Here is a 23,127-nt window from a genome sequence, read left to right as displayed (position 1 = left end):
GGGCCAATTTAGAATCGCCAATCCACCTAACCTGCATGTCTTTGGACTGTGGGAGGAAACCGGAGTGCCCGGAGGAAACCCACGCAGACACGAGGAGAACATGCAAACTCCACGCTGGGAGGACCCGGGAAGTGAACTCGGGTCTCCTAACTGCGAGGCAGCAGCGCTACCACTGCGCCACCATGCCGCCTTTATTTACAACACTGATAAACAAAAACATACTGTATGTCTGTTTAAAAACAAAAACTAAATATTAAGTTGGAGCATATCTTTTAGCAAAAGCAACAAGGGCGTCATCAGCATGACAGAATGTCTTTTAGGAAATGGGATTTGCAGAGATATCTATAAATTACTTTATTCATTAGCTATTTATGACTAAATTGGCTGGTCATAATTTTCAAAATTTTAAAGTTGACAGGCACTGTGAAATGACAGATGAAGTTGGGGCTGAAACATTATACATAACGTTTGCACCAATCTGAAACTCAGTCTTTACTTGTAAGTGTTCATAAACAGTATCATTGTCCAAAAATAATGCAACTTGTTTATAATAGTGTTGTATGACATAATTCATCATTTAACATAGATATGCATTTGATTTTGCAAGGAAATGTAGCTGCTGTAGACCTCTATAAAGATCCTGACTGTGAAATACACCTTCTTCATGGAATCAAAAATGCACTTTTGAATATGAACTTTATAAGGTCAATGTCCATATGAGAATTGGAATATTACATTATAAAAAAGCATCCCTTCATTCCAATACCCTAGCCTTGGGGGTTATTCCATAGTAAAATTACTCATTTTAAAGAATGATTAGCATCAATACAAAATAGCATATCTTTTCATTAAAACAGTATTTTGATGCTATCTTTTGGAGTAGTCCAAATTAGTAAACCTATACTATACATGTATTTACAGTTCTATGGGCCAATGTATCTCAGTGTCGCCTTAAGACTAAATAGCACATATTATAAAAAGATCTATTTACATGAAAGTCCTGCTAGTGTTCACCAAGGTCTCCAGACAGGATCATTCAGTGCCAAATGTACTGAATTTCTAGACACATCTGATGATGGGTGCTGTGATGGCAGTAAAATTTTGCTGGAATGCAATTCAGAGGTCCCTAGAGTTTTTATGCCAATGGGTGTGGCATTGGATATGCTCTGGATTGATCTTGTATTTGGGAAGGTGGTACTGGGCAGGAGAAAAGCCAGCTGTCCATCTGTAAGGGGCACCACTTGCACACCAGGAGCATTAGCTTTGGGAACATTGGAAAAAGCAGAGTTGTCAGGGGTGCTTGAATGTGAGTGCATCTGAGACACAACTGGAACATTGACCATGAGGTGGGAGGGAATGGTGTTAATATCAGAAATGCAGTTGATAAGATGCTGTAGGAGGTTGCTCCTGACGTCACTCTGGATGCCATCACTGGTGGACAAAAACTGTGTAACTTCTCTGATGCACTCGCTGAATCCTGCTCGGAATTTGTTAGTGATGCCAGAGGTAATGTTCAGAGAGTCTAGAGAGAGAGGCAAAAAGAAAAGCAACATTCATTAAAAGCTAAATATGAAATTTTAGCCTCAAAGTTTTTTAGATTTTTAATTTATGTAATGTTCAGAATTACCAGGAAAGTATCTGTATGTATGTGTACTGTGCAGGACCGTTTTAATGTATGGGAGCTGGCCAGGGGCCCCAGGAGCATAGGAGCCCGCAACATTTCTGATGCCTATGTACAGTATGTTTCTTGCTATGAAAACGGACCCCAGCAGACTACTGGCTGCTGTTAAGACGGCCCTTGTACTGTGTATGTGATAAATTGGATATTTTTGGTGGGTCAATACAGTATACATTACACTTTAATTTGCAATAAGGAAGTGAATAATTTTTGAGTATTTTTACATTTGTAATAAAAAATATTGTGGTCCATCAAAATGTAAAGTGTGCTGTGTTAACCATACAAAATCAAACAAAAAAGCAGTTTAAAAGTGTTGTAACAGCAAACTGTAATAGCATTTTGGGGTGAGGGTATGGGGATTTGGGGTAAATATTTCCTAGACATATGTAAGTGCAATTGGCATGTTTTTTTTTTTTTTCCCCCTAACACTATATCCATGTGGTTTTGACTTCAGCAATACAGTATAAGCATCCATGGCTTTTAAAAAAGAAACACAAACTACATTTGTGTATATATACTGTAAAGGCAATGGCTTCTGTCTTCAATACCCAAAGCATAAGCAACCAGACAGCCTTTGATAGCCATGGTGGCTGCAGGATTTCTGTTTAGCTCGTTGATTAGAAGCTAAACTTCATCCTTAGATGAACACCTCATTTAATAAACCTGCATGTTCTGACTGGGATTGTTCTGATAATCTAACAAGAAGCATACATTTACTTTAGAATTGAAATCACTGGTCTTGTTTTAATCTTTCACATTTCAGTCAGACCACTCTTTCTTAATCCTTCATGTAAAGGAGTAAAAATTTAAAGAATGGACACCACAATGAAATACTAATTCATTTATGCCTGCCATTTACACCCAGTGTGCATCATTTTAACAATTTTGAATCCCTCAGGGATTGAATAAGTACTGTGTAGTTGTGTGATGTTGGAAATAATATAAATCTGTAATGATGGTTTTGAAGAAAGCAAAACAGGATGAGTTTTGGCTATTTTGTTTTTAAGTGTAGCAATCAGCAAACAAGTACAATTAGGGAACAAAGTTCTATCACAGGTTCAAAATTGCTGGAAACATAGATTATCTGCACCCACTGCCCTTCCTATGTACACTATGCCCAACCCTGCTCAATATTAACCTAGCAAAGTCTAACCACAATTCTGAATAAGGAGCTAAACATGTGTAGAACTCATACCAGCACAGTGCTTGTGTTGAAGATCTTTGAGGGTGTCGCACAGTCATTTCCAAGATATCTGCTTTCTCCAACTTTGAATAACGGGGGCATCTGCAATGAAAAACTGGAGTAAATAAATAATTTTTACATAGGGTGTGCCCTAACCGCAGACATTCAAATCGGGTTTGTTTTCTCCTGAATCCACAGCCAAATAATGTCAGAATTAAGGAAAACTTGAGTTTACACTCAAACTAGCTGTGCAATGTAGACCTCAGCATTAACGTTTGCGGTGCACCATCTACTGGAATGTATTTTACAATGCATGTAGTAGTAAAATCCACTACATTTGTCTTTCCAACAGATGCCACATCAAAACCATTTGCAGTAATAAAATGCATTACTACAAATGTTTGTGATGCACCATCTGTTGGAACGATAGAAACACAGCAACCAGATGGACACACAGACACTTAACTTTTTATTATGGTGAATGGATCACTGTTTGCTGACTTTGGGAAACAGTGGATAAATAGCATAAAGGGAATTAGTAATTGTATTTTACATTCACTAACTTCATGAGCAGACAGGTTCCAATATATGGATGCCAACCCACAGTTGGATAGATTTGCATACCTAATTGGCAAGTGAGGATTTTTCCATTAGCTTAATATTCATGCCTTTGTAATGCAGGAGGAATCTGGGAAAAGCCCACACAGATGAAGGGAAACATGCGCATTTCACAGTTACCAGGTTGGGATTTAAGGAAATGACTTTGAACCTGTAAGCAAGCAATGCTAAACACTGCCAAACAATGCAGTCTGTCATTACTGATGAATTACATAAAGAGATTAAATTCTGTGTTATACTGCAGTAACATCTTGTAACCATAAATATGAGTTGAAAAGTATATATCCACGTGCAGATAAACTCAATTTGCAATTAAGAAAATAAAAACGTACCGAACCCATGTCTTTTTTCAGTACATCCAGAATGAGGCCTTTCAGTTGTGTCAGGCTGTCATTGATTCTTGCTCTCCGTCGCTTCTCCATAATAGGCTTAGAAGTCTGGAGGGAGAAATGTTTTTCGCAGAATTAGTGACTGGTTTTCATAGAGAAGAAACAAAAGGAAGAAATTAATTGTTTTATTTGAATTTGGGCTCTCCACCTGCCTTTCTTAATAAATGCTAAGCAAGTTAATGTTTGATTGCGACAATAAATGTGCGCGGCGTTTTTAATTCAAATCAGCCTGAGGCGTCCTTCTTCTTAATGCTGCCTCCCCAGCACACCACCGCGTAGAAGAGGGTGCTCGCCACAGCCGTCTCATAGAACATCTGCAGCATCTTATTGCAGATGTTGAAGGACGCCAGCCTTCTAAGGAAGTATAACCGGCACTGTCCTTTCTTACACAGAGCGTCAGTATTGGCAGTCCAGTCTAATTTATCATCCAGCTGCACTCCCAGGTATTTATAGGTCTGTGCTGGTGTGATGTGGTAAAATTGTGATTAAAATACCAAAGACATAGTATTTTACTTATTGATAAAGTAAGTTCTCAGCAATACACCCAGGCTATTCCTACCAAAATTCCTTTATGTGCTGTTAAGTGAATTGCACCGACATTGCGCTTGTTCAGATCTTGACAGTTCATTGGACGCAACACGCATGCTCACCCTCTCTCTCTCTCTCTCTCTCTCTCGCATGGAGAGTGCACTGCAATATCATTGGCATGGCATTTATTTTTTTAAATTTTGAGCGCCTGGAATAAGCCGCAGTGACAGTAAGGAATAACTCTTATTTTTCACACGTCTGTCATTTTAAAATTGTGTCCAGATATTTTTCTTTGCTTCTGTTTAAGATCTGGTTTGGTCGTAATAATTGCCAAACATTAAGAATTATTTTCTAATGTTCTTTTAATGAAGATGAAAAAAATGTATGTTAGTTTAGTTAGCTTGTAGCTGTAGTGTAGTGGTGTCACGCAGTGGTTGTAACGACTGTGCTATGCCACGAGGTGGCCATTACTGTCCCATAGCCATAGCCAATAGCAATGCAAGACAAGCCACTGACCTGTGGATAAACTAACGGCCCAGTACACTGATCACCTCTGCGCTTGCGACTGAATCTGCTGCTCGTCGTGACCCCATAACTTTGAAAGCAGATTTTGAAAAGGCATAGGTACGTTATCATTGCGCACTGCTTCATGTTGCGAGTCACTTGAGCCCCAGGGTGTCTTCTTAACGGAATAAGGATGTTTCAGCCTCTTTACTTATTCACGCGGAGTTTCTCCGGAGCTCTGGTTTACAACTGTGCAACTGGAATTGAAGAGTTATGTGCTGCCCAGGACTTACTCCGACCTGGCATAAATTGCTCCTCGTAAAACAGAGTCGAGTGGACAAGCATTACGCCAGAATTCATTAAAAAAAAAAAAGTTATAAATGGACTTTGGTTCTAAGCATCTATTACAGTAAAGTGTACTAATGTGAATTTCTTGGATTTTTAAGGAAATATTTGAACCGCCATTGGAAGTCTTTAGATACATATACCGTACGTAGCATCCCTTCCTAATAACAGCAATGAAGAGAAAAGCCAAGCAAAATGACACCTTTTATTGGCTAACTAAAAAGATTACAATATGCAAGCTTTCGAGGCAACTCAGGCCCCTTCTTCAGGCAAGATGTAAGCAAGGTTACATTTAGATTAGATTAATCTTTTTAGTTAGCCAATAAAAGGTGTCATTTTGCTTGGCTTTTCTCTACATTCATAATGGCTAACACGGTACAACACCCTAGTACTACTAATAACAGCAATTAAATACGTTCAAGTTGGTTTGAGGCGGAACTGAAGATATCATCAGTATCAATGACAATCATGATTATCGGGTTTCAGTTGCAAATATGTTTGTCGAAATGCTTCGTATTTTCGAACTGCTCGTCCCTACAGCTCACATTTCGGAGAGTAAGTGTAATGTCACTGAGGTATGGGAGCTTTTCAAAGTTAGTCAATGCCACTTTACGCATCACGTGGTGGTAACCAAATTAAGCGTTTTTTTTTTCAGGGTGACACGCTTTAATCACGTCAAGTTACTTTACAGTGTAACAGCGAGGATCGTCAAACCGCTGCGTCACCATATGCATTGGTGTCCGTCTCCACTGTCCTAATTTTAGTGCCCGATCAGTTTTGAAAAAGGACAGATGCAGAAAATTACATCTTTAAATAAACGACCTCGTTGATGTTTGAGTTAATTAATCAATTAAATGCCATTGCTTTAAATGTTGATTTTAATGGTCGTGACAGTGTTTTGAACATCCCAGACTTCTACATGTACTGCGACAGATGTCCATTTTAACGCCAGCAACTGGCGAATATTACTTGAAAATAGCATTCAGTTCAGCCATATGGACCTACAGCCCGGCATTGAGTGTTTGAAGTGTAAGGAGTGAACAATGGATCTAAATATCATGTCATTAATTTCACGCTATCAAAACGTTTTTTAAAAAAATCATCTCCAACGCAGATCTGGGGACCTGGGTTCGCTTCCCGGGTCCTCCCTGCGTGGAGTTTGCATGTTCTCCCCGTGTCTGCGTGGGTTTCCTCCGGTTTCCTCCCACAGTCCAAAGACATGCAGGTTAGGTGGATTGGCGATTCTAAATTGGCCGTAGTGTGTGCTTGGTGTGTGAGTGTGTTTGTGTGTGTCCTGCGGTGGGTTGGCACTCTGCCCAGGATTGGTTCCCTGCCTTGTGCCCCGTGTTGGCTGGGATTGGCTCCGGCAGACCCCCGTGACCCTGTGTTCGGATTCAGCGGGTTGGAAAATGGATGGATGGATCTCCAACGCAGACATTTCGGACTGCATACAATTTACAATGTTGCAGATGTCATAAGAGTTTGATATCCTTTAATTAAGGAAATTGGGAATGGGTCCGTATTTAACATGTTGCAATATGCAAAACTGACATTTGTGCTCAATTTCCCTGCAGATTTTATTATAATCATTTTGCTTTCTAAATACCTGTAAATGGCATACCTTTCCACGTATACATTCTCAATTACAGAATCGCCTTGTCTATCGATTGCCCCTTTTTCACATTTTCCCGTTGAATTACGCTGGTTACGGTTTTTTTCTATTCGAATTTCATATAAAAAATCGTAGTCAGCCAAATATAGAATATATTCTTATTTTATCTGTGCAGACCTCACATACAGTATTCTCTCATTTAAATCACTCTAAAGGATTGTCTAGGTATCTGGAATAAATAACTAAATACCGAGACATGAAGTTGAATGAGGAAAAATTGACATCTGGATGCGATGTCAGGAAACCTAACTGAAAAAAATGGCAGCATTTCGCAGGCATTAACTGTATTGTTTCACAGTAAGTACTGATGGTTCACATATCGCCTTTGCCAAACTTAAACAAGACCAATAAACTCAATTTTCTGTGTGCCGACTACTTTTTGTGGTTATGAAAGCTGATTTATGGAGTTTTTTTTTTCTCGATAAACCAGTGGTGGTGCAGCACATACCAGAAAAGCATAATTTCATTTTCCACCAGACAACATTAAAAAGTTCTACTACATTGAAATGACATTACTGAATAAAAATGAATGTCATTTTGAAAAGAGAGAGTCGTCTATACGGCAGAGGTTCAAGGGGAGCCTTTTTGAAATGGCTTATTTTTAGCCTGGCAAAGAAGTGCATATGGATTGAAAGTCTGTCTATCCTGATAAGGAGGTTTGTAACCAGAGATGTGCAGTGCAGGGTAAAAAAGATTAGAAAAGAAAATTAAGGGAGATCTTGAAAAGTGGGGGTTCACAGCAGCCAAGGAGAGAGAGAAGGGTTTGTGGATATTGGGTTGAATGGGACATAGGGCTTTAATGGGAACTGAGTGTAAATCCAAAATGAGTAGTATATGGATGTTTGGTCTAATGTGTTGGAGGAATGATAGTCTTCGGTTAAGAGATGAAAATGGGAAATTGACTGTTTCTTAACTTAAATGTTCCTGAACAAAACTGTTTTTGTTGGTGTTATGAAATTGTTGTGGATTGTTATTTTGTAATGTGTAAATAAAAATTGTTTTTACCCAAACAGAGTCTGTCTTACGATCAGACAGTTGTTAGTCATTTTCCGTCAGCGTTTTTTAACTAAAATTGTTCCAGTTCCGTTTACAGTAAATTACTGGCTACTGCACTGCCGTACAATTAAAGTTAACATATAAAAATTAAGGAAATTATTGTAAATTACAAACGAATAATTCCTGTAATTCATCAGCAGTGTATTGCAATTGATTTTGCGGCTCAGCTTACTTTGAGGTCTCTGTATAGTCTTGTATTTTTGTTGCAATATGCAGTGAAATGATACTGTAAAGTACTGTAAATGTCATGCAATTTGTAACCAGTAATTTACCATATTTTTATTTATTTTTTTATCATTATTTTTTTTACAGCGATCAGCTAAAGAAGCCTGATTGATCGACTCGTCTCCTCTCTTTGGTTGAATTTCTTCTTCTAAAAAGTATTCCGTTCATGATCCAGATGGTAAAACACGTTACTCTTGGACCATCGTGAGTGAGATATTTTCATATTGCACAGTTTAGGCTTTAAATCATTTCCATATCAGGAAGGTATAACTGTATGCAATATGAAATCCATTGTGATACGCTACATGGCACTCCCTGCTCGCGCGAAGACTCCTTTGACTGCGTTGGATGAATGCGAAGCCTCCTCAGTAGCAAAATACTCAAACTGAAAGCAATCTCACTGCAAGAAACGGGTTTTTTTTTTGTTTGTTTGTTTTTGTTTTTATGCTACACTAAAATAAACAAGCCTGGTTATTTCCAAACTGTTTCCCTTGTGTTACTATGAATGACGAAACATTACGCACTGAGTTCTGAGCACTGGAAAAGTTATGGAGTTAGGGTCCACTGAGTAGTTTGTTGGAATTTTTTTAAAATATAATGTCAGTGGTACTGTAGTTGGTAGTATTTTTTTGCACTTTGTATTTTGATCTCTTAAATGATTTCGGCTTTCAAAATGTTCAGAATTTTAAATTATCCTTACTTGGATTCTCTGATGTCTCATCATTTAAAAAAAAAATCTACACGTCTGCACCTACTCAGAAATGTCACCAGCAGGGACCAAAAACCTCCGACGTATTCTTGTAATAACTCGACCTGTGCTCAAATTATTAACCGTCTTACCTTTCTGTGATCTGCCGAGGTTTTCGCTTTCCCGCTGTGGGCCGACTCCATCCGGCAGCTCAGACTCTTGTAATCCAGCATGTTTGGTCCCTCACAACCGTTGAGTGTGTGTCGGTGCCCTGTGCCTAAAACTTGGGGTTATATAGCAGATGGCAGCGAGACGAGGTGTGTGCTCACTGTGGAATGCTGGGCATCCCAGAATTTTTTTTGCTGCACTAAAGTCGCTTGTGCGCTAATTGAGCGATGTGGGCGGAGGGGGACACAATTCCCTTTTGGGATCTACTTTTCATTCACTTGTCTCTAACTCGCATTTAACCTCTTTTATAGGATTAGCTATTGAGAGTTGTCCTGGGATTTGCCACCAATGAAGAGGTGAATCAAGCTGTCATTCAGCTCCAAATTTGCCAGAAGACCGTCGGGAACTTTCTGCACTTTGCTTAAAGTGTAAACTTGGTAAAAAAAATAAGTAAATGAATTGCAGATAACAACCAAAACGGTCATTATTTAAGGCGTTATTTTCGGTCAGCAGAGCATTGACTTTTATTCCCGTTGTCCGTCGATTAGAGTTTTACTTTTTTCACGTTATACCCATCGTTTGGCGATCTGTTGTGTTAGCGTATTTTATTTTTCCACACTGAGAGGATTATTGAAATAGACTTCTTATAGTGCAATACACTAGTTAAGAAATCAATGGATGTTTGTACATACATATCTAAGGCGAAATTTCGTCCCAGCTCCCCGTGACACTTAAACAACGTGGCGTCAAGAAATCAAATTGGAGAGATGATAACAGAGGTCGGTCAGTGGTATACGAGACGTTGCATCTGGTTATTTATTTATCTGTTTATTAAAATGAGTCGGTACACTGTTATGAAGATAAAATAAAGGCTTTTAAAATGACACTTCACTGGGTTGTGTAGCTCCTCGTAGAACCATTCCTTGACAAAACTAATATGAAACTGGTTCTTTAGGGCGTTGAAAAGGTTCCGATATGTGGGCAAATTGATGAATAGTCGGCTAACTACACTCTTAAAAATCAAAGTGCTTGAGTGTTTCTTCATAGGGATGCCATGTAAAGGTTCCTCCTTAAATTCAATAAACATAAACCGATGAGAACAGATTTGTGAAATATCAGTTTATTCCTGATTTTTAAAGGGACTCTTGCTGCATACAGTAACAATACAATAACACCGGCTAAGTTTTGTTTTTGTTTTAAATCTTTTAGTGTCCTGCCAGGTAGCCTGGCATACATAAAGTTAATTACATTTTTATCTTTAGGACCTCCAAGGAGAAATGAACTCTGCATGTAAAGTGTTCTGAGTGCACAAACCAAATTGTAAAACAGGTAGCCATGATTATGTGGTGAGCAGAGCAAAGTGACAGCCTGCACAAATGTCCCCACCGAGTGTATTGGTAGAGCGAGTCTTCTGTGCAGGTGTCCAGTCCTCCTTGTGGATTCCAGCATTCAGATAACCCTAACCCAAACTGGGGTGCCTTCACTCCAAACTTTTATATTTTCTGTGCTTCTGGAAGGTCCTCGGTTTTCTCCTGCTTTGTTCTTAGGACACTCTTTGTATTATTTAAGTCTATGTGTCTGTGCTGATCCAGTTATAGATACAGGACTACACTTACCATGACCAAGGCTCTGGAACAAGGAAGCACTCATTAATAACAAAAGGCAGTCAGGAGGTGGGGTGAGTGTTTCTGATGTGAGTCTGAAGTATTTTGTGGCCCAAAACGGTGTGTCTGCCAGCTTTGGGCAGCTGTGGCTCCCATAGTACTCGGAGAGCAACATGTATTTTTATTTTCTTCTCTTGCATTCTTACTGAAAAAATATATAGGAAATCTGCAAATGTAATTTAAAATGTAAGCACACTATAGTGTGGTAAAACTTAAAAATTGTGTACGCATTTATTACACATAATTTTAAAACTTTGCCCATAGCAAAGGTTTATTATAAATAAAATGAAGTGAATAATCAAGTGATTATCATGACAGTGACATCCCCTTGTCTTGCTGAGGTTACATCACTTCTTTAACATCCTTTGTGTGATGGTCAAGTGAGCGCTAATGTGTGTCTTAACAGACGTCTGCGTTCGTGTTGCAGCATTTACTTCTTTTTTCTGTTTTTATTTTTTTCAGGTGATGAAAAAATTTTGGAAATTATGTGAAGAATGGGCAGCACAGTGGTAGCGCTTCTGCCTCGCAGTTAGGAGACCTGGGTTCACTTCCCGGGTCCTCCCTGCGAGGAGTTTGCATGTTCTCCCGGTGTCTGCGTGGGTTTCCACCCACAGTCCAAAGACATGAAGGTTAGGTACATTGGCGATCCAAAATTGTCCCTACTGTGTGCTTGGTATGTGCTTGGGTGTGTGGGTGTGTGTGTGTGTCCTGCTGTGGGATGGTGCCCTGCCCGGGATTTGTTCCTGTGGGTTGGATAATGGATGGATGGAAGATGTGAAGAGTATGTTGAAGATCTACAGTATCTACAGCATATAAGGACTTCACACTCTTAAAAATAATGATTCTAAAATGGCCTTTTCCTGCAGTGGTTCCTCTTAAAAGCACTGTTTCATTCTAGGAAGGGCTCATTGCATATAAAGTTGGTTATTTTGGCTTTGAAAAGGTCCCTAATATGTGGACAAAACAATGTAGGCTACTTAGAAGGGTACTGACAGGTCAAGAAAACCTGAACTTACACTGTGTTACAGTTGTCATGCATGCGTGTTGGAGGATCTTCTTACAGGCTCTGTCAAGGTATGTAATGACCCACCAGGATGAGAGGGGCCCTATTGCTTACACTGTCATCTCTCCTTCTCTCCACAGTGCTGAGAAACTGCCCAGTGAGGACAACTGACTCCGCCCCTTCCAGTTCAGCCCCCATAAAAGCCTGAGCTTCCAGAAAGGAGGCACAGTTTTGGGCAACAGCTGCCCAATGGACTGCTACATAAGGACCTCGCTTGCGGCTAACCAGCCAATTGCTTCACTTTGACTTTCAGCCACGTTGTAGTGCTGCCGCATAGGGGATTTTCATTTTTGTATAGCATGTCCTGTTTGGTGATTGTTAAGTGGTAGCAGCAATACTGTAGTTCAGATATCTGGTTTGTAAATGGGGCTTGCACAGATTTGGAGGAGCTTGTGGGAATTGTAGTGTGTAGTTGTAGGCACTGTAGGGTCTCTACATACAGTATAAATCCAGAAGAGAGAGGTTGGTGTAGGACTTTTTGAACTTTTCCATTCTCCACCAGCTCCATCATTAGCAGCACCCACATAGCCCCCTACACATTTCATTGCACCACAGCTATTTTCTGTGATTAGTATCATTTTTAATATTTAATGAGTTAATTTGTGTGCAGTGTGTTATTGATGAATTGATATTTAAATGTATTTATTATGCACATATACTCTATTGTGTTTACTTGCACTAAAACTACTGTAGGTGTTGCAAACAAGTTGTTCACTCATCTGTACGTTTGTGCTAAATGATGTGACCATGAAGTGAATGGGATAACCAGTTATGGACCTGTCTTCCTGAATTTTTGTTTCTTCACCACTTTGAATTTTTCATTATTCCTTCCCATGATTGATCTTTCTATCTGGGCTCCTGTTGTCCACTTCATTTTTCTTTCAGTAGATGACATCTTAAGCTCATGTCCTATGAGGGTTCAGCACAGTAGTGGGTGTAGAGATCTACTGCTTTCAGATCTTTCCCCTAAGGAATATTGTGATACTTTGGCCACAGTGATGGGTGGCTAAACATTTTATAGAAACGCAATATGTAATACCTCTTCTGTGAACAAGCTGGGCATTGTCTCTTTAAGAGACTAATTCACCTGCCTATGCAGCCATACCACATGCACTTCAGAATAGCTCATCCGCCTGAAGTTAAACATGTTCAGGCCCAGCCAGTACTTGGATGGGAGACCAACCAGGAAAAAGCTTGATTTGCTGGTGGAGAAGGTGTTGATGAAGCCAGCAGGGGGTGCTTCCCAATAGTCTGTATATGGATCCCAATGATCTAGACCAGTGATCGGAGACACCGTGCAGTAAAAATGGTGCCGTTCTTCAGATGAGATATAAAATTAGTGTCCTGATGCTCTGTGGTCATTAATGATTCCTGAGCATCCTTCAGAGTAGGGTGTATCCCTCTGTCCAGGCTAAATTGCCCACCACAGTTGAGTCATTCTGGCCCATTAATTATGCCTTGTTTCTAATAGGTGTTGAGGGACAGTGAGCCAAACAGTTAATGTGTGATGACCATACTGGCACAAAATGACTGCTGCTGCATCGTCCTGGTGAATTAATGGTGGTTGAAGTGGCTGCCCACCCTCTATATAAAGTCCTTTAGTAGCGAGAAAGACGGTATATAAATGTAAAGAATTATCATTATTGCCTGTAAAAAATGGACTGGATAAGGTCTTGGAGCCAGGTGTGCAGGGAAATCATCAAGGCCTAACTCCAGTGTTTGACTTCAGGTCAGCGATGGAACTAAAACTCCATCTGCCTCAAATAAGAATTTTAATTTTTTTTATATATTTTTAAATGTTTTGACCTACTCGTTACTAATTGTAATTGTCTTTAGATAAACTGGTGCTCATCACACTTTTCTTTGCTCCTTTAACTATTTTGTATCGTTGTTTTGCCAAGAATTATGTTGCTGCACAATTAGATTATGTGTAAAAATTTCTAGAGATACCACATTTGTATTTAAATTCTAAATGCATGCCTTGAAGAGTCAATATTTTTAAGTTGTATGTTATATATGTTGCTTTTTTAAAAGAATCATGGTGTGACTTGTTAAAGGTGTGAGCATTGGGCGCTTTCAGTATTCTCACAATTCACTAAGGTCAGGCTGTGGCTTCATTTCCAGGTGACGTTTAGCGCGCCATCATGCTTAAAATGGGCGCGAAAATGTGGCGCGCTTCTCATACCGTAGGGCAGTCCTCGTAGCTGCCAGACACCCGCGCCTTAGCACTCTGGAGCAGAGGGAATATAAACGGAGTTGTCAAGATGTAGGATAACATATTGGAGTATTACCGATGAAGCATCAAAAAACCAAGAGGATTGAGCCGCTAAGACGAGTGCGTCTCCTTCATTGTTTAGAAGAGCTACCACGGACGATGGACGACACTTCTTGACGGTTTGACAGGTAAGAAAAAGCTGGGAACTGCCAAGAGGAAATTCACTAGAAACTGATTGACAAGTAGCTCTTCGCCCTTGAAATGCTTTACAATTATTTTTGTAACAAAACATACTATTTTTTTAAATGAATGAAGGGAGCTTAGCCTAGTTAACACAGATACAGGCTAATCTATTTCTGTCCATCTATCTTCAATGATTTGGGAAATGTGAAGTGTGGGAATGTGAGCGGTCCTCCAGTGCGCGTAAATCCAATAAAACGAAATTCTTTAAGAACTACGGCGCTGACTTACATCAGTATGGTCCAGAGGGCACAGATTGGATCGATGGTGCTGTAATGAATTACATAATGCGCATTTTATTTTCGATTTCTGTTTACGTCAAATAATTGTCCACGTCAGATTCTAAATACAGGGGCGTGCAGGGTGTAGTCCGCCGGTTCGAATCACGTCGATGCCAATTGAGACTCTGCTCTGTTGTGCCCCTGAGCAAGGCCCTTAACTTGCAATTGCTGAACGCTTTGAGTAGTGAGAAAAGTGCTATATAAATGTAAAGAATTATTATTTATTATTATTATTATTATTATTATTATGTAAGTGGAACTGATTCATGGCCAAACTATACCTGGTTAACCTTTTAACAGGTGGCTCCCCCGTCACCAGTCGTTGCCACTGAGCACACGGGACCTCACTCCTAGCGGATTTCAAGCGTCTTGGCCATTTGAAAAAAGAAAACAAAAAACACCAGCATCAATGACTACGGGCTTCTGACCTTGAGGATGTCTTTCGTTCCACTTGAGATCTGCTACGGTCCTCTCGCCGAACTTCCCGTGCCACCTCTCTATGTCAAATTTGGGCCGTTCTCTATCGCCGACGCTTGTAGATACCCACGAACGCGAATGCTGTTTCTCAGGTTGAGATCGCCTTGAAAATCTGGATATCACATTAAAAAAATAATATCAAATATTAAAATATTATTAAAATTAGGAAACTTTATCAACTTTTAAAACGCCGATGGCTTGTCGTTATCAAATTTAAAATCATACGATATCATCGAATTGAATTTTGGTATGAAAAAAGTGATTAAAAGCTAAAAAGGCCTTTCATAACAAAGCTGTCTTTTCTCCGCAGCAAACTCGTTCCATTTGAGCTTTACTACACAAGAGTAGTTAGACAATCAAGCTACACGTTTTTGAGTGACTTTGCATTATTTATTTTACAAAGCATCACTTGATTCATTCGTTGCTGGGATAGAACACTTTAGAAAATAGTACATGTATTAGTCAGCCGTGATTCTTAATACTCCCACCAATACGGCACTTTGGCAATGTTTCGTCGCGATGGTTACATTGTATCAATCCACTTGAGCGCTGATTTACCGTAGAGTTCTACCTGTTGGTTTTCTTGAGAGACTGTACAATTACGCGTAAGTGCTAGATCGCAATTTGTGTATGTATTCCAAGTGTTTCGCTAAATGAACGCGTCCAATCCACGGCTTTTCCTCATGTCTTTAATTTTAAGTTCAGTCGATCTTAAAAAAGAAGAGTATACTGAAGTAGTTCTAAAGTGTAACGAATGACAAACAACATGACGTTATTCTGATTATGCTTTGTTTGTTTCAACTTGCAGTTAAAACGAAAGGTGGCATAATGCATGAAAGAATGACTGTGTGTGAAAGTCCAACAGTTGGTGGTTAGTTTCGTTCGGGACAAAGAGGTTTTACTTATGACAGTCCCTTACCAAGCATCTGGGCCTCCTCTGGCAGCAGGCGACTCCCACGCATGCCTCCCACACCTCGCCTTCGGGTGACTGCATACTCCCACACACTACGCCGACGCCTTCTGGCGTTTGTGCTTTGACCGTTTACTTCTTCACATGTGACCTATACAGCTACAGAACCTTCACGTGCCTCAAACCACCTCCTCGTTCCCCAAGCTCCTGGCTGAAAAGTGACTGAAGAATGAGGCGGATGGGGCTACGGTCATATTCTGTAAATACGCATATTAAGACTGTCAGTTAAGGTGATTTCCCCCTTCAAAATATCTAAAAAACAAACCGATGCCGGTGGCCATATTTCAAAATAGATTGATTTCTAATCACTCGATATAGCACCGTGTCTGGAAAGACTTTATAGTGGCGTGAAGTACAGAAAAGCAAACAACTACTTCAGTTAGAGATCACACAGGTTTTTCTATCATTTACTGTATTATGTGAGCTTGTTGCTTAATGATGCTTTACAGTGTAGTGAAAACTGAAATGAAAAACAGAGAAATACACAATCTAAAAGATTCTATAAAAAGTACAGTTTATTAAAGTTTTCGATAGCATTACTGTAAGACAGCTTTTTTGTCTAACCTCAAAATACAAACCCTAAAGTTAAGATTTAGATAAAGTAAATAGTCCATGACTATTTGGCAAGAGGCAACTGTAAAATGAACAAGAAAATATCATAGATACAGTCAAAAATCTGAAAGCAAATAATACATGTAAAAAAAGTTGATTATATTTTTACATCAAGTTAAAATGATCATTTCATTAAGCCTGGAGTTTGTGATTTATATTTAACACTTACTAATATTTCACATTAAATGAATGAACTGTGACTTTTATATTTTCATCTATTTTTGTATGTTATATAGTTTCATAAAACCTAAGGGCATCACAGTGGACATAATACTGGATTTTAAACAACATTATTAATGGTCATTTATAACTCTGAGTCATTGCATGAGTGTGAGGACACCCCTACATCCGTCACCGTGCCAGCTGTTGTAGTAGTAGTAGTGTCATGTATACAGAGTACAGTGACATTCTCACTTGTTCTACAATTGTGTACTTGTAAATCACTTTAGGATAATATTCACTGTATAAAATAAAGAAATGTTGTTTAACATGTTTGTGTTGAAGGAGGAATATGTGTTTTGATTAGTAAACACACAGATGAAAGCATAATTTAGGCATTTGCTGCTACAAATAATTAAATTAAACTAGAAATGTTGTTAACAACAAAAACAGTTCAAGGCATCATCAACTGAAAGACACTGGTGAGCAACATTTCAAGCAAAAGCAAAATTGTCCTTTACTAACTTTGATATTTTTTTAATGTATTTCAGTATACAAATAAATAAAAGTATGTGAATTTCCCCTTGGGGATTAATAAAGTATCTATCTATCTAAATAATATTCAGTAGCCTGCCAACATTTGTTTTGAGATATGTATATGAACGTTCTTGCCATTGTTGATTTTTTTTGTAAACATTTTGATGAGTTCTTAAAATTTGGCTTTGGCTCAGATTTGTTTCTTGCCAGAACATTATTTCACACAAAACAGTGGGTTAATTGAGGGACGATATTCAGCCAGCTAATTGCATTCCCCCTATCACACCTTGGGTGCTGCTATTGAAGATGTTCTAGTCATCTACAGCAGGTCTTTGTATGACTGGCTAATTGTTAGGTTAAGGTTATGGTCGCTTTCAAAAGGGCAATAGACTGTGGTAGGCTGTACAGACAAACCCAATCAAACTCTGAATATATTCATTATATAATGCAAAGATTCAATATCATAAAACATTTTTTTATATACTGTATGTGATAATGACATAGAAACCTAAAGTACAAGTACATTTTTTCTGTAATTTGTGTAATAGATTTACAGAAATGAGTTAAGTTTGTGTTTTAATGTGCTGCTTCATGTTAGTTGGTAAAACACTTTTCCATGAACATTTTTTAATAGACAAAGGTTTTAAAGCAGATAATAGCACTGTAGGATAAAGTGGACATTACCCATTTTTCTAGGTGTTTAGTGACACACAAGGCCCGTTAAAACAGCACATTTAACAGGGGTGAACAAATGTAACTGTACCCTCTAATCTACGTTCCTAAATGAAAACTAAAGTGAAATGCTAATCTACAGCTTTGCCAACACTTTGGTCGGCTCTGTACTTCATCTGATAACAATGGTAAGAATTGAGCTGACTCTACTGCAGAGACTTCACCAGTCAAAAAGGGACCCAAATGAACATTCACTCTAAGTCTGTAACCACAAAGTGACCTCGGTTTGGATGTGATGGACAAAATAAGACACCTACTGTATAAGCAGGCCCTGGATCTGTAACTGGAAGTGACCTCGATCAAATCGCCAGAGGTTACACTTTCCTTTAAAATTAGCTGTATTCTCTTCTTTCTCTTCCAGGGAGCTGAAAGCTGAGGATCAATTTTTTTTTTGGAAGGGAGTTGTAAGCTGACGAGCTAATGTCTTTGGAATGAAAAACAAAGAATTCCCAAACATCGTACAGCACTCACGTGTGGATTTTAGAATTCGATTCTGGGACACTTTTAAAAAAGAATTCTAACTTCATTAAGTGACTGAGGGATACTTCCACCCTATTTTAATTGGAAAGGTGTTGTTGCCTCACATATAAGCATATTTCGTATTACTCCACTCAGAAACAGATATCCCTAATTTTAATTTATTTATTATGTTTAACCCCTTGAATTTTTGAAGGTAATATTTCATTTTAATGTAACAGATACAGTCATATGAAAAAATTTTGGGAACCCCTCTCAATTCTTTGGATTTTTATTTATCATTGGCTGAGCTTTCAAAAACCCAGCCACAGGGGATGCACAAACCACTGTGTTTCTTCGTGGCGGTCCCAAGCCCGGATAAATGGGGAGGGTTACATCAGGAAGGGCATCCGGTGTAAAACTTTGCCAAATCAATATGCAGAGAACAATACAAATTTCCATACCGGATCGGTCGAGCGCCGGGTTAACAACGACCGCCACCAGTACTGATAAACAACAGGGTGCTGGCAGAAATTTGGCTACTGTTGGCCGAAGAAGGAGAAGAAGAGGGGGGAGACGTGTCTGGAGGCAGGCGGAGAGGAGGAAGGTAAAGAGAGTGGAATTGAGGGTAGGAAGTTTGAATGTTGGCAGTATGACTGGTAAGGGGAGAGAGTTAGCCGATATGATGGAGAGAAGGAAGGTTGATATATTGTGCGTGCAAGAGACTAAATGGAAGGGGAGTCAGGCCAGGTGGATCGGAGGTGGATTCAAATTGTTCTATCATGGTGTGAATAGGAGGAGAAATAGAATAGGGGTTATTCTGAAGGAACAGTATGTCAAGAATGTTTTGGAAGTGAAAAGAGTGTCAGACAGAGTAATGATTATGAACCTGGAAATTGGAGGTGTGATGATGAATGATGTTAGTGCATATGCACCACAAGTTGTGTGTGCAATGGATGAGAAAGAAGATTTTTGGAGTGAGTTGGATGAAGTGATGAACAGTGTACCCAAGGGACAGAAAGTGGTGATTGGAGCGGATTTCAATGGGCATGTTGGTGAAGGGAACAGTGGAGACGAGGAGGTGATGGGTAGGTATGGTGTCAAGGAGAGGAATGAAGAAGGTCAGATGATAGTGGATTTTGCTAAAAGGATGGACATGGCTGTGTGAATACGTATTTTAAGAAGAGGGAGGAACATAGGGTGACATACAAGAGTGGACGAAAATTCACACAGGTAGATTACATACTATGTAGAAGAGTCAATCTGAAGGAGATTGAAGACTGCAAAGTAGTGGCAGGGGAAAGTGTAGTTAAGCAGCATAGGATGGTGGTCTGTAGGATGACGTTGGAGATCAAGAAGAGGAAGAGAGTGAGGGCAGAGCCAAGGATCAAATGGTGGAAGTTGAAAAAGGAAGACTGCAAGGTTGAGTTTAGGGAGAAGGTGAGACGGGCACTAGGTGGCAGTGAAAAGTTACCAGACAGTTGGGAAACTACAGCAGATGTGGTAAGGGTGACAGCAAGAAGGGTGCTTGGCGTGACACCTGGAAATAGGAAGGTGGAAAAGGAAACCTGGTGGTGGAATGAGGAAATACAGGAGAGTATACAGAGGAAAAGGATGGCTAAGAAGAAGTGGGATAGTCAGAGAGATGCAGAAAGTAGACAAGAGTACAAGGAGATAAGGCGCAAGGTGAAGAGAGAGGTGGCAAAGTCTAAAGAAAAAGCGTATGATGAGTTGTATGAGAGGTTGGACACTAAAGAGGGAGAAAAGGACCTGTACTGATTGACTAGACAGAGGGACCAACCTGGGAAAGATGTGCATCAGGTTAATGTACTAAAGGATAAAGATGAAAACGTACTCACAAGCGAGGAGAGTGTGTTGAGCAGATGGAAAGAGTACTTTGAAAGGCTTATGAATGAAGAGAACGAGAGAGAGAGAAGAGGTTGGATGATGTGGAGATAGTGAATCAGGAAGTGCAATGGATTACCAAGGAGGAAGTAAGGACAGCTATGGAGAGGATGAAGAATGGAAAAGCCGTTGATCAATATGACATACCTGTGGAAACATGGAGGTGTTTAGGAGAGATGGCATTGGAGTTTTTAACCAGATTGTTTAATGGAATCTTGGAAAGTGAGAGGATACCTGAGGAGTGGAGAAGAAGTGTACTGGTGCCGATATTTAAGAATGAGGGGGATGTGCAGGACTGTAGTAACTACAGGGGGATAAAATTGATGAGCCACAGCATGAAGTTATGGGAAAGAGCAGTGGGAGCTAGGTTAAGAAGTGAGGTGGTGATTAGTGAGCAGCAGTATGGTTTCATGCCAAGAAAGAGCACCACAGATGTGATGTTTGCTCTGAGAGTGTTGATGGAGAAGTATAGAGAAGGCCAGAAGGAGCTGCATTGCGTCTTTGTGGACCTGGAGAAAGCATATGACAGGGTGCCTCGAGAGGAGCTGTGGTATTGTATGAGGAAGTCGGGAGTGGTAGAGAAGTATGTAAGAGTTGTACATGATATGTACGAGGGAAGTGTGACTGTGGTGAGGTCTGCGGTAGGAGCAACGGATGCATTCAAGGTGGAGGTGGGATTACATCAGGGATTGGCTCTGAGCCCTTTCTTATTTGCAGTGGTGATGGACAGGTTGACAGACAAGATTAGACAGGAGTCCCCGTGGACTATGATGTTTGCTGTTGACATTGTGATGTGTAGTGATGGTAGGGAGCAGGTTGAGGAGACCCTGGAGAGGTGGAGATATGCTCTAGAGAGGAGAGGAATGAAGGTCAGTAGGAACAAGACAGAATACATGTGTGTAAATGAGAAGGAGGTCAGTGGAATGGTGAGGATGCAGGGAGTAGAGTTGGCGAAGGTGGATGAGTTTAAATACTTGGGATCAACAGTACAGAGTAATGGGGATTGTGGAAGGCAGGGTGGAATGGGTGGAGAAGAGTGTCAAGAGTAATTTGTGACAGACGGATATCAGCAAGAGTGAAAGGGAAGGTCTACAGGACGGTAATGAGACTAGCTATGTTATATGGATTGGAGACGGTGGCACTGACCAGAAAGCAGGAGACAGAGCTGGAGGCGGCAGAGTTAAAGATGCTAAGATTTGCATTGGGTATGACAAGGATGGGCAGGATTAGAAATGAGTACATTAGAGGGTCAGCTCAAGTTGAGCAGTTGGGAGACAAAGTCAGAGAGGCGAGATTGTGTTGGTTTGGACATGTGCAGAGAAGAGATGCTGAGTATATTGGGAGAAGGATGCTAAGGATAGAGCTGCCAGGGAAAAGGAAAAGAGGAAGGCCTAAGCAAAGGTTTATGGATGTTGTGAGAGAAGACATGCAGGTGATGGGTGTGACAGAGGAAGATGGAGAAGACAGGAAGATATGGAAACATTTTTCTTCTCTTCATTATGTAAAGCACTTTGAGCTACTTTTTGTATGAAAATGTGCTATATAAATAAATGTTGTTGTTGTTGATATGATCCACTGTGGCAACCCCTAATGGGAACAGCCGAAAGAAGAAGAAGCAGTTTTACAGTATGAATTCTTTTATGGTTGATGTTCAGTGTTGTGTGTAATCTTATTGTGTTCTTCAGGTTTTGATTAGAGAACTTTGCTTGCTGTGAAGAGGACTTAAAGTGACATTAGGCTGTATGGTACAAAGTCAATAGCTTCAGTTACAGTTCAGTTGTTACATAAATGGCAATGCAAATTAGTTTAATTACAGTAAGTTTTTTAATTGTGTGTCTGTGTGTTCATGCCTCTACCCTGCAAAATATAGATGAAATTGAAGCTGATAAAGGCACAATGTTATTAATGCATAATTTTTCCTGGTGTAGTTTTTTTTCCATCACAACCTGATATGAAAAGTTCAAATAATAAAACGCTCTCATAGTAAGCTTCTACATTTACCAAACAGGGAGTTTATTTGAAGCTGTTTACAACATTGAGGAATGGCTTCTATTTGAAATCAAGCCAACCCAATTTTGTTTTCACTACCCATACCTTCCAGAGCTATTTGAGAACCTAGTCCATCATTCTATAGAATAAAATATTAAATTAAACATTAATGTAAAAAATGAGAAGAATTAAAATGCTTTTAGCAGTCTATGATTGGTTAAGTTATAAGTTTTGTAGAATTAAAAAAATAAAAAATATATTTCAGAAATAATAGGAAACCACGTGTGGATAGGATAGCATCCAAGAAATATATTATTCATTCATTAATTTATTTTCTGAATTCATTATTTCTGTTTCAGGTTTCCTTACATCTACCTATGTGTGTGTGTATGTGCATAGTATATATCTATATATTTGCATTTATTTTTATTTGTATGTTATTGTTTATTAGTATTATTAATTAGTTTCTACTTTGTATTTTATATTTAGTGAGTGGTATGATCTATTCTTGCATTTTGCCTTGAGAGTTGTCCCAGCACTCTGCACCTGCACTTGGTGAGGAGTGCTGTGCAAGGACAAAGTAATTTGTACTGATCTATTGTATTTCTGAGATGGCAACGATAGATGTGCTATGTGAAGAGGATTACTTGTGTTCCTGTTTTGTGTATTGTATTGACTCCATTTTTTGATACTCATTTCACAACCAAACTGCCTGGAAGGGGGTCTCTCTCTGAATTGCCTCTACGAAGATTTCTTCCTTTTTTTTCTTTGAA

At 39.5% G+C, this 23,127-nt stretch overlaps 1 protein-coding gene across 1 annotated transcript; it reads right to left on the bottom strand.

Moving 5' to 3' along the window:
• Positions 1–930: 930 nt before the first annotated feature.
• LOC114649548 (transcription factor HES-1-like) lies at positions 931–9,503 on the bottom strand. The gene is given in 5 exon segments (XM_051925128.1): positions 931–1,522; positions 2,874–2,904; positions 2,906–2,961; positions 3,820–3,916; positions 9,039–9,503. Coding segments are annotated over 5 exon segments (777 nt in total). The 5' UTR covers positions 9,120–9,503; the 3' UTR covers positions 931–1,010.
• Positions 9,504–23,127: the final 13,624 nt, after the last annotated feature.

The sequence above is a fragment of the Erpetoichthys calabaricus genome, chromosome 3, assembly GCF_900747795.2.
Source record: "Erpetoichthys calabaricus chromosome 3, fErpCal1.3, whole genome shotgun sequence".
Taxonomy (NCBI): domain Eukaryota; kingdom Metazoa; phylum Chordata; class Cladistia; order Polypteriformes; family Polypteridae; genus Erpetoichthys; species Erpetoichthys calabaricus.
Note: the sequence above shows the minus strand (reverse complement) of the source record. Positions and strands in the feature narration are given on the sequence as shown.